At 41.0% G+C, this 14,246-nt stretch overlaps 1 protein-coding gene across 2 annotated transcripts; it reads left to right on the top strand.

The window, feature by feature from the left end:
• Positions 1 to 3,859: 3,859 nt before the first annotated feature.
• Positions 3,860 to 12,778, top strand: slc1a6 (solute carrier family 1 member 6). Of its 2 annotated transcripts, XM_052072837.1 has the most exons (13): positions 3,860 to 3,947; positions 4,020 to 4,181; positions 4,267 to 4,322; positions 7,107 to 7,376; positions 7,622 to 7,759; positions 8,328 to 8,535; positions 9,457 to 9,499; positions 9,727 to 9,852; positions 9,932 to 10,116; positions 10,204 to 10,437; positions 10,729 to 10,923; positions 11,328 to 11,462; positions 11,632 to 12,778. In XM_052072837.1, exons 2-13 carry the CDS (start codon positions 4,078 to 4,080, stop codon positions 11,828 to 11,830), a joined length of 1,893 nt encoding a protein of 630 aa, XP_051928797.1. In that variant the 5' UTR covers positions 3,860 to 3,947; positions 4,020 to 4,077; the 3' UTR covers positions 11,831 to 12,778. The 2 variants fall into 2 exon arrangements, with proteins under 2 accessions (XP_051928797.1, XP_051928798.1); XM_052072838.1 differs by lacking the exons at positions 3,860 to 3,947; positions 4,020 to 4,181; positions 4,267 to 4,322 and adding an exon at positions 5,089 to 5,971.
• The last annotated feature ends 1,468 nt before the right edge of the window (positions 12,779 to 14,246 follow it).

Below are 14,246 nucleotides of genomic sequence, written 5' to 3'. Positions count from 1 at the left end.
TCAAAACCATGGATTTTAGTTTCAGTGAAGACTCGAGAGCAGGGGTCGCCACACGAGATGCAGGCCGGCCCGTTCTAAAATGAGCTCAACGCTGATGGGAAATTGTGATTTTCTAATGTTGGATAAGTGATCATTTGATGGCAGCGATTGCTACACACTAAAAAAGCCTGGGTTATAACTCACTAGCTGAGTAACTGTGGATTTGGAGATGTTACTTTTACTCAAGGTCGGGTTAATTATTTTCACCCAGTAGATTGGATCTGGTGGGCTGCAGACCAAATAACCTGGTAACCCATTACTTGCTAGCTTTAACTCATCAGTATAGTTGCAGGTTTTCCCCCGCGTTTCGGGATATGGTGGCCATCGGGAACTTCTGGAGTTTCCAGAACGGCCGGTCAAATATTCCACAGTATTTTTCATACGATCATTTGTCTAATTTTTTTTCACATGTTGCATCAACTTTCAAGCTGAAACCATTTTCATACCTTATTTGTGTGTGAATATTTTTATATTATTTGGAGTGTTAATGCTTGCATGTGAGTCCTAATCGTCATTTGGTTGCTAATCCTATTGGTGACCAGCATGATGGAATTTTCTTTCTTTCTTTATTTTTGTTTGTTACAAATACAGTATAACTTTGAATTCCATCCACTTGGGATGCATTGCTTTGGCATATCAATTCTAATTGTCTGCTTTCGGATTTTGGGTGAAATTGGCTCACAGCTCAGATGTTTGGCATTTGATTGTACTAATCCAGATGTTTTACATTTTACAAGACACAGGGAATGAAATCTGACTCAGTGCTTTATTTTAGTTGGTAGCCTTTTTCTTGAGCTGCGCCTTGAAATAGTTTGATGTGCTTTGGGGTAGTTGGCTTCTTTGTTTTGTGTTTACTTTGTTTTCAGTGTCTTGGTCATATGTTATATTTCTCATCTTATTTACAATAATTAGCTTTATAATAGCAAACAGTTTGCGTACTCAAGTGTGTGTGTGTGTGTGTGTGTGTGTGTGTCCTGGGTCGAAGGGAAGCACGCTCCATTCCACTCGCCTGGGCATCCTAATACTATTACATGACGTGATGAGACAATAAAGAAGCTGTACAAACATGGCTCTGACTCCCAATGTCTGAGTTTGTTGTTACAAATAGCACAACTCTTGGAGTTGCTAGGTAACTAATGGACTTGCTTCAAGTGGCCTTGTGACTTCATTAAGCGACATAATATGTGCTGAAGTCAGTCAGAATTTGGCAACGAGGACTGCCACTCATTATTTTGTTACCATGGCCCCAAAGGTGACTCTGCGGATCAGTAGATTGACAGAAAATTCTGTGACTCGTCTAAAGCTTTTGTAAACAGCTTGATGGGATTGTTGCACTCAAATGTGCTTCGGCAGAGCACAAAGAGAAGCGTTGCCTCCCGCAGGCCTGTGAATAATTATATCTAAATGGGGATCATCCATGGCGAGTTCCTCCCACGTTATGTGTCAAGATAATTGTGTTGCCGTGGCGATGCAATTTCTTCATATCAGTTTGGTCCTACACCAGTGTAGAACGTAGGGGGAGACCACTGTTTTTACACTCAGATACATTCAATATCCTTCATGTCCTTGTAATAGATTTCAGCGGGCTAGTAGAGCCACCTGTGTTCCATTACTAGTGCGCCGTTTGGCCTCCTGGCATTGTCAAACCTTTCTATTAAACTACTGGGTTGCACTAGTATCACTACTAGCCTTTGAGGCGTATGGCAATATTGAATAACTCCAATATTGTATTGGTTCTCTTTAACAATGAAGTGTGTGAGTGCTGATTATCTGTAGTCTCAGTCTGGTCTGTTTTGGCCAGTGAATTCGTGAATCGTTATGTTTTGTGTGCAGACATACTCCAACAAGAAACATTAGAGATTCTTGCCTTACTGTATGTGGCTGATCCCTATTATAGAAGTGCAAACAATTTGGAAAGTTGCGGGAGGCAAAATTTCAAGAGACTGTAATAACCTTGACACATCTGTATTTGACCATGGCCAGAATAAAATCTTTGTCAACCAAAAATGTCTGCGTCTAAGGTAGTTCTTTCATCACCAACCTGCAATTGCTCAAAGGCAACTGCGGCAGTCGCCTGGATGGACCCCGCTTCTGAAAGAAAATACGCAAGAACCTAAATGGTCGGCATGTGTCAGGCACTGTTATAAAGCAGATCCGTCATGTAATGGGGCTACTTTGCTACATCTGGCACAGGTTGTCTTGAATCGTTAGAGTGATGCCCTCAAAGTGTTGCACAACAAAAATAGTGTGTTGTGAGTATTATTTATTTTTGTCCAGGCACTTTTATAATAATTCAAGTCAACTACAAAAAATAAAGCAATACTGTCCCTGATTTTCATTTGTTAATTGTTAGTATTTTTTTACAATAAAAAATTTCACAATTAATTGAAAATATTTAATATTAGTTTGTGAAAATGGTACCAATATTTTTATCCACATATGTATATATGTGATACATACAGTACTTTTTCACTGCTTTTGTTATTTTTTTTTTAACCATTATTTTTTTGAGAATTAGCTTGCAATGTAAACAAGCTAATGTTAGCTTTATATGCTAGGTTTTTAACACGACTTATTCGTAACGGAGTGTTCATATTACGCGAGATGTTGTTGTTTTAATATTCATTTTTTGGAGCGATGTTCAACCAATTAAAAATAAAAAAGTGTCACGTCGCGTGCTCGCCAGCAGGTGGCGGGTTTTTCCCTCCGCCTGTTCGGCACACCTGCCCGTTATTTCGGGCTGATTACCTGCCTTTATTAGGCGACTCCGGCAGTCACCTCACTGCCGGAGAATTCCTTACCGTGCCATTGCTCTCTATTTGCTATTCTCGTCGTTTGACAATTTCTCGCTGCCCTATTGCCTTACGGCCTCAATCTTCGCGTACTTCTTATTGTGATCATATTGTTATCTCGGTAGTTCCTCGCCCTTTATCGTTTCGCGAGCGTTTTCGGTTGTCTTCCTTATTTTTCCCTGGTCCTTATTTGACCAGCGTTTTCTGTTACCGTTTTCCCTGTTCGGGCTCCTTTTGTTCTTCATTAAAACCCCTTTGTTCTCACAAGATCTTTTCGTTGTCTGCTTCTCCGGGGATCCACCTCGTTTTTTTCTGTTGTGCACGAGGCGATTTCTCATCGCCTCGGGCTCAACGTGACAAAAAGAGGTGACAAACTTTCCCGCCGAGCAGAAAATCAATCATTTCACTGATGCACTACTGTCAGGCCATACTGACAATTTTAATACATATCATGAATTTTTTTGGGGAAATGTGAATATTTTGTGAGGGATAATAAAAACAGTAAATTATTGGAGTGCAGAAATATAAATAGACGTTGTTGAGAACAAATGATGTGTAGCATTGTTCATTTGGAATGGTCTTCAACTGTGATTTTTGTCATGGTAAAATGCACAGAGAAGTGTTTAAAATTTAAGCTCTTAAATGTAACTTCAAATGAACGAACATTTGTGTCTCTGGTGGTCAGATTTAATGTGAGGATTATTAATAAAAAATTTTAAAAAACGGGCCAAAGGCGGTGCAATTTCCTGTCGTTGAATAGAAGCCAACGTTGTATATGAATTGCGCCAGCATGCTGAGTGGGCGTGAGGGCATCAGGCTGGGTGCCAAAGGGTTACAAATTCATGAGCAGATGCATGTTGTCATAGCAATGACTACAGGACTGCGTTTTCAGCGGTATTCTCCTCCTGCAGTACCATAACTGTTTCCAATTAATGAACACAAAAAAAGGCTGCTAGTATTACCCCTCGGGGGGGGGGGGGGGGGGGGATTTCCACTTAATTCTATCAAGATACGTGATGCAAGTGGCCAACATGCACATTTTAACTTACGATCACATCTATTCAGAGAGAGGTGTCGCGTGTTTCACCCCATGTGAGTGTTGTGGGCGGGCAGCAGGTGGTTTGTCTTCATTATTTATTTTTCTTCTTCCCAGCTGACGGATCCTTAACCTCGCCTCCTCTCACGCAGAGTTCCCGGTGCTGCTCCCTGCCGGAGGCTTCACCGGCCACTGTAAAAACGTGATGGTATGCTAACGTGGAGTGTGTGGGCAACACCACTTCATTATCAGCTTTCTCGACGCCGGAGAGAAGGCTTCCACTCCGTGGACAGAGAGGAGCTTCTTCCTTTCAGGTGCGTGTAACTTTTCTGAAAAGTGACACACGAGAGCTTCTTTGGGGAATGAAAATTTTCATCTTTGCTTTGCAGCGTCTTTCAGGAAGGACCACGCTGAAGACCTTCACTGCCAGACCCATGACCGTCTGCACCACGAGGGTATCTATCCACCATCCACCATTTATTCAAGCTAAGTACTGCATCTATATATACTGTATGGCTGGCAGCTTGACTACAACAGTGTATCTAGCTCGCCGTAAATCCATATTCACATCTGTCTGCTTGACTACAGTACAACCAAATGTATCTTTGTCCAACCAGCCGTTCGTCAATCCATCAGCCTATAACCATAAGACAACCAGAATGCAATCAATGTTATCTGTCCATCCATCCATCAATACCATGAATAGAACATTCTAAATTGTCCCAAGATGTAGTTGTCAGTGTGAATAGTTGTTTATGTGTGTATGTCCTGGGATTGGCTGGCAACCTGTTCAGGGTGTACCCCGCCTGTTCCTCCAGACCCCACCCCCCAGTGAGGCTAAGCATACCTCGCTTAACAAAGTTGGCCAATTTAATTCTGTAATTCTACTGTGAGGTTAACTTCCTGTCATGACAAGGACATATTGAGAACAGAACAGAAAGGATAGAAGTGGATCATTGGCCTTTTGTAGACTTGAACTTGCACTCTAATTGGTGTGTGGTCAGTGCGTGCGGGTGCGTGTGTGTGTGCGTGTGTGGCCGGAGGTATAAAAAGGTCAGAACATGTGAGAGGCTTTTTATGTCTTTCTGCTCATAAGGGCAGAACAGCATAGCACTCTCCATCATTGGATGCCTCACCTCTGGACACACACACACGCTGGAGTCAGGGTCACACCTTGGTGGGACTGTTTCAACACGCTAAATCATGAGCGGTGAGTTTTGACTTTTCAGTCTATGAGGAGATGGATGTTTTTCATTGGTAAAAATGCTAAGACAGCAAGCCAGCTAATTACAAGCTAAGTGAAAGTAAGCTAAGTAAGTGGACATGTTGTGGGCAAAAATGTGCGACAGAAGCTTGGCATCCTAGAATGTTTTGACAAGGTGGTCCAAAGTCATTTTCTCTCGAGGTGTGAAATGCTGCACATTCTCCTTCTCGCAGCAGAAGCAGCACTACTGCTGGATAGAATTTCAGAGGAAGATTTTTATCATGTCTTGGTGATTTCACTCTGATTTAGCTGTAGATATTTGCTATTTCATTCAGGTTTTATTTGTATCTATTTATATTCAGACACAAGTTTACAACTACATGTTGGAGAGATGCTAGTCTGATGAAAGAGAGAAAGAGAGCGAGAGAGAAAATAATTCCTCATTTCAATAAAAATCGATGCCTAAATGAACTTGAGCGAAACATTTATCTTGTTACAGTAACAGTCACTTTATCAGCACAATTTGGTAACCGAAACAGTAGTTATTCTGGTTTATGACACAAATGCTAAAAGTTGCCTGTCAATAAAAGAAGCACGAAGTACGGTGGCTTTAAAGGGTCTAAAAAAGTTTTATTGCGGTGACATTAAAATCTTATATAAGATAGATCTCATACCTTTGGGGGTAATAAATGAAGATATAGAAGAGGAGGCTGCAACAAAAGGTACAAGGAAAACAGATATCGACTCCGCCTGGTCTTTAGTTGACCATATAAGTTTGTTTGTTGAGGCCGATTGACAGGAAACGTTGTAACCTACTTAGATAAAGACGGCTTGAAACCAACCGCCACGTGCGCACCCGCCGCCGCCGCCGCTTTGTATTACTCCACACAACTCAAAACGGTAAGGCTATGGAAATGTTTGATTCTTTATTTGACACCCTTTTTTGGGATGTTGTACAAAGTTCTTTCTATTGATCGAAATGTTTGCTGGGATAAAAAAAAACGGATCAAAAATAAACTGTAGTTACATCATCTCAGAGATATTTTTAATGCATTTATTTCCACTTATTGGTCAAAAGATTTTGGCAATAATTCAAAATTGTGCCTTGAAGAAAAAATTAAAATGACAGGGGAATTGAAGGGGATTTATTTAACAATGTTTACTATTGTGGTCATAGATGGCAGTGAGAGCAAACTGTTCCTAATGTCTTGCCCCTTCCGTTATGTATTTCAGTCCAATACTCAAAATATTAGAAACGACTCCCGGTGTAGTGCAATGTAAACACCAATGACGGTCATAAGCATATGAATAATTCCCTAACAAAATAGAGAATACAAATTTGGCCCCCAGCATGAGATTGGCATTGTTTTGGTTGTTTTATGTTGTTGTTTACTATTTTTACATGATCGATTCATCGTTTTAACTTGTCTTTGTCTGTCAGATTTTATTCCGTTTACCGTACAGCACTTTGAAAGCAGCAGTGGTTGTTTTTAAACTACCGGTACTCTATAAATAAAGTTAAGTTGAGTTTTTGTAAAATATGAATTGTTGAAACAACTCTGGATGTCATAAACTTGTCTGGGTGTGAAGTGCAGATTGAGTGCAAACAGTGGATATTGAAAGTCTACACACTCCCGTTTAAATGCCATGTTTGAGATAAAAAAAAAATCACCATTATCGTCGTAAATTGGGTTAAAAAAAAGAGGGGACATAAATATAAACAAATGAACTCATGTGAATAATGTAATTGCACAAATCTTATGCACCCACATTTCACTGGGATGTGGATGCGTTCAGATTTACTGATTTTTAAATGTTCAAGTTGGCTTTTCCTGTCATTGTTTTGATAGTCTGAACGTTATCGGTTGTACACAGCACCATCCCAGTGTGTGCACAGTTGTGCAATCACATTATCAGTTACTTCACCTCTTGGAAAAAAAATGATTGCAATTGAGTTATACGGATAAAAGGTCACCTTCATGCCGGCAAAGGTGTGATGTTTAATTTCCCACTCAATCATGTCCTCTTTGTCCAGTTTCACACGAGACCTGCCTCCTGGACCAGGTTCTAGAGCTGATTATGAGCGAGAAGCCCCCGCCGACCGGCATTAGTCTTTTCCTGAACGAGGACGCGGACAAAGCCGCCGCGCCCGAGCCATCAGACTTGAAAAGACGAATTTGTGCGGCCATGGAGAGGAGAGCTAGCATCATGAAGGAGAAAATAAGCGCTGTCAGCAAGGAGAGCATCAAAGATTTCCTTAAAAGAAATCTCTTTGTTTTATTCACCGTTGCTGCTGTGGCTCTGGGTAAGTGTGCCTGTCTTATTTTATCTTAATTACTGTACTTAAGTAGATTTTTTTAGGTACTCTCCTTGGCTTCTTTTTTTTCTCCGACAACTTTTTACTTTGACTTCTTGCATTTCAAAACAGAGCCACACTGTCCACTCCTTACTTTGTGAAAATAGGTCTTCTTTATAACCTTTGCGGATGCCGACAGGAGGATTTATTCTTTTATGTGCTGTGTAACTTTGTCGGTGTGCCGCTGTCTTCAGGCATCGTTTTGGGCTTCGCTCTGCGCTCCCATAACTTGTCCCTTAGAGAGATCAAGTACTTTTCCTTTCCTGGGGAGCTGCTGATGAGGATGCTCAAGATGCTGGTGCTGCCTCTGATCATCTCCAGCCTCATCACAGGTGCATTTTGAACACGCTCATGACAGATTGAAACATTCCCCACGTGCCTTCATACTGATTGAGTGTCGATCGGTTAGCATTCTCCAACCTTTTTTAGTGGCAAGGACAGGTTCATGTAAAGTGATATTTTGGCGTTCCAAAAACATAAATATGAGGTGAACTAAAGTGCAAATTATCGACTGGTGTGAATGTGAGTTTGTGTGGTTGTTTATCTATATGTGGATGGCGAATGACTGGCGACCATTTCAGGGCGTACTCTTGCCTCTTATGCAATTTCTGCTCCGATACGCTCCAGTTCACCCGTGAGGAAAATACGGTGCGGTCTCGTATAGGAATGGGCAACTTAAATGCCTTTTTTTCTGGGATTATCCCCTCCCATTTACCTCCTGTATTTTGTGGAAAATTAAATGTACTTATCATCAAACCAGAAATGCAAATGCATGAATAATTACACCACACCAATGTTAACATTTTGGAGTACTTACAGGTCGATTCAATGTTTTATGTGTCCAGCTTAATTCAGTCTATATGGGAGCATATTTAACCGTAGTAATATACTCTGTTGTAGGAATGTCCTCCTTGGACAGCAAAGCGACCGGTAAAATGGGCGTGCGCGCTGTGGTCTACTATATGGTGACCACCCTGATCGCTGTCTTCATCGGCATCGTCATTGTGATTATCATCAAGCCCGGTAAAGGCAGCAGGGACAGCCCTGTAACCAAGAGCAGGAATGTGGAAATGATCCAGGCTACAGATGCATTTTTGGACCTTATCAGGTAATCCAGCATCATTGTCTCATGTTCATAGAATCATCTCTTATAGGTCAAGGTCATCTTTATTGTCAAATATGCTTTATGTATGACATGCAGCATGGATGAAATTTCTTCCTCTAAATCCTCAGTGCAAACATGCATGCAAACATGCTGTGCATTAAACACACACAGCTAAGAAAAGATAGCAGCTACATTGTATAAAAAGACATAATAGTGCAATTAGATATACAGTGCAATGTTGTCCTGAGATACAAGTGACTCCATTTATGAGATTTTCGAGGGACAAGCTGTTGTTGGGCCATTTTTTACAGCTCTGACTTATGAGACAATTTACAAAACAAACTAAACGACAACGATGAAACGTCATCATTGGGCTGCGATTATCATCAGCGGTCCAGTGTTAGAACGGGACCGATGTTTGAAAGCAAACAGTTGAGTAACACGTGTAACAGGCGAATAATATCAAAATACTCACAGGCATATGTCATTTATCCTATGCAAACAATGACCTAATGAGGTGATGAGATGCTCCCATTAGGCCATATGACTGTGTTATACTGCCCCCAGATGGCCAAAGTGCACACACCAACACGAGCAGCACAACTTCCATTGAATTGAAGCAAAAATAATGGCAAAAACGGTTTTATTCTTTCCATTCGATCTAATTGTGTCATTACTGTATATTTTTATTAAGTACAATATTAGAGTGCCATTTCTCTCGCTCTCTTTCTCTCTCTCTCTCTCTCTCTCTCTCTCTCTCTCTTTGTCTCTCTTTCTTTATATATATATATATATATGCAGCTGTTCAGTCAGTAAACATTTTCATGAATATCGTTTGTGTTTTCCCCTTGCAAATTTATTCGGTGTTATATCACAGAGAAATGTATCGAGAGAAAAAAAATCATTCGTTCCATTTCTTCACAGGAACATGTTTCCACCCAATCTTGTCGAAGCTTGTTTCAAGCAGGTAAGAGAGGACTGTACTTCTAAATTCAAATGAGATGAACTTGAATTTTTTTTTCTTTTCCTGAACAAACTTCACACACAATGAAGTTGGGACATTGTGTTAAACGCATTTAAAAACAGAAGACAATGATTTGCAAATCACGTTCAACCTATAGTTCATTGAATCCCGCCTTAAAACAATAAAAACAGGAAATTTGTAGTCAGTATTGCTCGGTTGTCACGTTTCAGTACAAAACCATGTACAAGAGGATTGTGCAAACGAGGAACGTGACGGAGAACCTGAACCTCACTGACAATGCGATCAATACGACGGACGCCTACGTGAACCTCAGCAGGGTGCTCCACACCATCCAGGTGAGTGAGCCCATGTGACCCCGCCCAACATGCCCACCGCGTAACCCTGACAGTGGTATCCTCCACCATACACACACAGGAGACATTGGAGGAGACGGTACCCATGTCGGGCTCTTCTGATGGTGTCAACGCTCTGGGTCTGGTCTTCTTCTCCATGTGCTTCGGTCTGGTTATCGGCAACATGAAGCTGAAGGGTCAGGCCCTCAGGGACTTCTTCGACTGTCTCAATGAAGCCATCATGAGGCTGGTGGCCATCATCATTTGGTCAGCACACGCGCGCACACACACACACACACACACACACACAAAGTGGAGCACCTCATCCACTTTGTACTTATGTATGTCTGGCAGGTATGCCCCGGTGGGCATCCTCTTCCTGATAGCGGGGAAGATTGTGGAGATGAAGGATTTGGCAGAGATGGGTGGCCAGCTGGCGATGTACACCGTGTCGGTCATCGTGGGCCTCCTCATCCACGGGCTTTTCGTGCTGCCTCTGCTCTACTTCCTGGTGACCAGGAAGAACCCCTACAGCTTCATTGGCGGTCTGTTGCAGGCACTCATCACCGCTCTGGGAACCTCTTCCAGGTGACTCGCGATCAAATGTTCCGTAATTTTGGGCGCACTTGCACAGTCCAATTCGATCCAATACAGAAATGTCAGAAAAATCTGCCTCTACAAAGATGAACATTTTTTGATACACCCACAACACTGTAAGAGTTTGACATAAAACAATTTATATAGTGAGATAAATGTCACTGATATCGCCTTGTTTATCGTCTCACATAGGCAACAGTTAAATAAGATTGCATAATACACTAAACCTTAAATAAAAAGAACTGAAGTTGTGGTTCCATCTTCCACCTTTTCATTTGACAGCTCTGCTACTCTGCCTATCACTTTTCGCTGCCTGGAGGAGAATAACCGTGTGGACAAACGGGTGACCCGCTTTGTTCTCCCCGTGGGCGCCACCATCAACATGGACGGCACCGCCCTCTACGAAGCCGTGGCGGCCATTTTTATCGCCCAAGTCAATGACATGGACCTGAACTTTGGCCAGATTCTCACAATCAGGTAACATTTACAAAGACCTCCAGTACAGAATGAAAAGTGACTTTTTAATAGCTTGTATGCACAAATGTGTTGATACTGTACTGGAGTTTCTGCCTAACCATCAAGTGCGAAGTTATACAACCAAGTTATTTACTTGTGAGCTTCCTATAACGCCAATACACGTTTTTCACAACAACAAAAAAAGACCCCCCACCCCCACCCCCAAAATTATCTACATATATTTTTTTAATATTGAAAATCCACAAATAAATGAATATGCAGGTGCTGAACCGCAAGTACACAGGTCTCAAATGTGATGTCATTTTCTCGCACTAACCCCAAATGGAATGACAGCAACCCTGAAACAAACATGTCTCGGCTCCTTCTGTATTCACCCCCCCCCCCCCTCCCCGACACCCACTCAGTATCACGGCAACCGCTGCCAGCATCGGCGCAGCAGGCATCCCTCAAGCTGGCCTCGTTACCATGGTGATTGTATTGACATCGGTGGGACTGCCCACAGAGGACATAACACTCATCATCGCCGTGGATTGGTTCCTGTGAGTTGCCCGCTAAATGTCAGCATGATGGGTGATTGGTCGGGCTTTTCTGCTTAAATGTCATTGTGATACCCAGGAGGTGTTACCATGAAACATTTATTTTCAGAGTCACATCTTGTTGTAAGTTTCTGTCACTGTGCTGATACTGTGTGTGTGTTCATCACCTCAGGGACCGGTTGCGTACCACCACTAATGTGCTGGGTGACTCCCTCGGGGCAGGCATCTTGGAACACCTCTCTCGTGACGAATTGCAGAATCGGGACGAAGAGGTGCGCAACTCCGTCATCGAGGAAAACGAGAAGTCTTACCATCTTATCTGCCAGGACAATGACATCATGCGCAACCACAACAACGAGACCACAATGTGACCACTGAAATGAAAAATTCTGTAGGCTGCATGTCATTCCAATTACTCATCCATCGGCAATTTGCTAAACGGCACAAACAATAAGTCATCTTTGTGACGCATTACACATCTGAAATCGAACTTCAACTACTGAGCTAGCAGGTGCAGCGCCCAGGGATTCTTGCAGGGGTGTCACATAAGACATGTTTGTGAATTTGCTCTTCGCTAGGCATACGTAAGCTTCTTGTTTTGATATCTTGGGGGCAGAGTGCTCAATTTGCTCCACAGAGAAGAGAAAGGACAGGGCAAAGCGGTAGGGTCAAAGGCTCACGCAAAAGCATACACATGCATAATATGTATTAGGAGGAAGGCTACCCTGAAAAGATAAAAAAAATAGTCAAATGAGGTCAGAAGCTTCGAAGAATGATGTCACTTGTACTACGAAAAAGTTACGTAAAAAAGGTACAACATTACAACACAGGAAGTTGTTATAAAAATAATCGAATTGTTGTGGATGTGCGAAAAAAATATTGTGATTATGAAGTTCTAGTGTGTCCGCTTCATGCCTTCTTGTGAATCTGAATATTTTTTGCTCTACTACTTTTTAAGACTGTACTGCTGTGAACTCGTTTAAATTAAATACACACAGGTATGATTGTAAAGTTTTTCAAGAAGCACATTATTTTAATGTTATTTTATGAGCTTGTGTTCGTGTATTAGTTTGATGGAGAAAGGATGTAGTAATATTTGTCATTGTGAAGAGATACTCCAGTGTAGAGAGCTGAATGTGCAGTAGTTTCATGCTTTTTTTTTTGTGTATGATGAACGCTTCACACGTGAATGGAACAATTCAGAAAAGTATGTTGATGTGGGCTTTAGTTTGAAACGTCTAATGTAATTTAAGTGACAGTGGACTTTCCCCAGGAATTGATGGCACAATGTGATAAAATAAATGGCTCAGGAATTAAAAGCTGGTCATCAGCGAGGTGTTTGTGGCTACCCCTGGTGGAGGAAATTCTCCCGTCTTGGGTCAAATTTATTATTAAACGGATTCATCATAATTAATTCATAATTGACATCTTACAGGTATGTTTGCACTTTATGTTTCTTTGTTCTACTTCTGGTTACGTGATAGCTTGCTAACTGTGCTATGTTGAATAGAGCATCATGTATTTCTACAGAATGATTGTAAACACTCTTTAGAGCATTGATTAGATTGATTAGAGCATAAATAACAACACTAATATGAATAAGGTAGGCCTATGTGTGTTATTTGCCACTGAATGGTTCTTTAAAAAAAAGGTCATTCAATGAGCCACATTGAGGAAGCGTGCATTTTGAATGGCGGAGCAATCGCCGGTTTCCGTGTTCCAATGTTCACATTTTTCATCTAATCATTTTTAAAACTCTAATATTGATGTCGAAAAGGTGCCTTGGTTTTAATCACATCTTTGAAATTTCTCAAAAGGCTCTGTCAATATTTCCCCAGTTTGTAGTTGACAAACCCCTTTCAAAAAGTGTAATTGAGTAGGGCCATTCTTGGAATCCAAATGGCCAGCTTATACATTTTAAATAAATTGCTTGACCTAAAGGCACTTTTTTTTATTCTTACAATTAGTCGGGTCCCTTGTGATATTTTCTGACCTGATGTGATGGCTCATATTTTCTGTGGCTTCCAATGCTAATTTAATGAAATTTCTTCACTACAAATGCCTCCTGGATGTGACATAGCTGTTCTTTGTAATGAATATCTCCAACTCACAGTGTTTGTCCATTTTTTGTGTGGGGGTTTCCCCCTATGCATTTTATATTGACAACTTCAATTTAATATTTATTATAGTTTCACATCATGGTGATTTTTTCTAATGATGAGAGGTATCTGTTTTGCGTGGTAACTGATATTGTTTAACTTATTAATTAGAAATAATTAAAATCTCAAATATTGTCCGTTTCTGTGTTTAACAAACTTTCCAATGATTGCTGTCTTGTTGTGAGAATAAAGACAAATAAAGTTATGGAAGTTTGTACCCCGGATTCTACAAAAAATTGTCACACCTGATTTATTTAAATCGTTTTTTTTCACGCAAGTACCTCACTCAATTCCGGAAGTTGGCACAGATATTTTGGGACTCTATCATTTCTATGGGTAAGTAGAAGTACCAAAGCTAGCAAGCTATCATAGCTATGTTAAAACCTTGACATTATTCAATTTAAAACAAACGAGTTGCGTACCTTTTACAAAGCGATATTAAGAATTGTGTAACATAATTTTGAAGGTGATACGTCGAACAGGTATGTTTGCAATTTTTATATATTCTACTAATGGCTGCGTGCTGAGTCTACTAGCTTGCTAAATTACCATAATTAAATTGGGGATGGATAAAAGGTTTCCCACAAAGACTCTTTTGAACATTGCTCAATAAAAAACCTTATGTTGT

The sequence above is a fragment of the Hippocampus zosterae genome, chromosome 8 (assembly GCF_025434085.1).
Source record: "Hippocampus zosterae strain Florida chromosome 8, ASM2543408v3, whole genome shotgun sequence".
NCBI lineage: Eukaryota > Metazoa > Chordata > Actinopteri > Syngnathiformes > Syngnathidae > Hippocampus > Hippocampus zosterae.
This window is presented reverse-complemented; position numbering and strand designations above follow the sequence as displayed.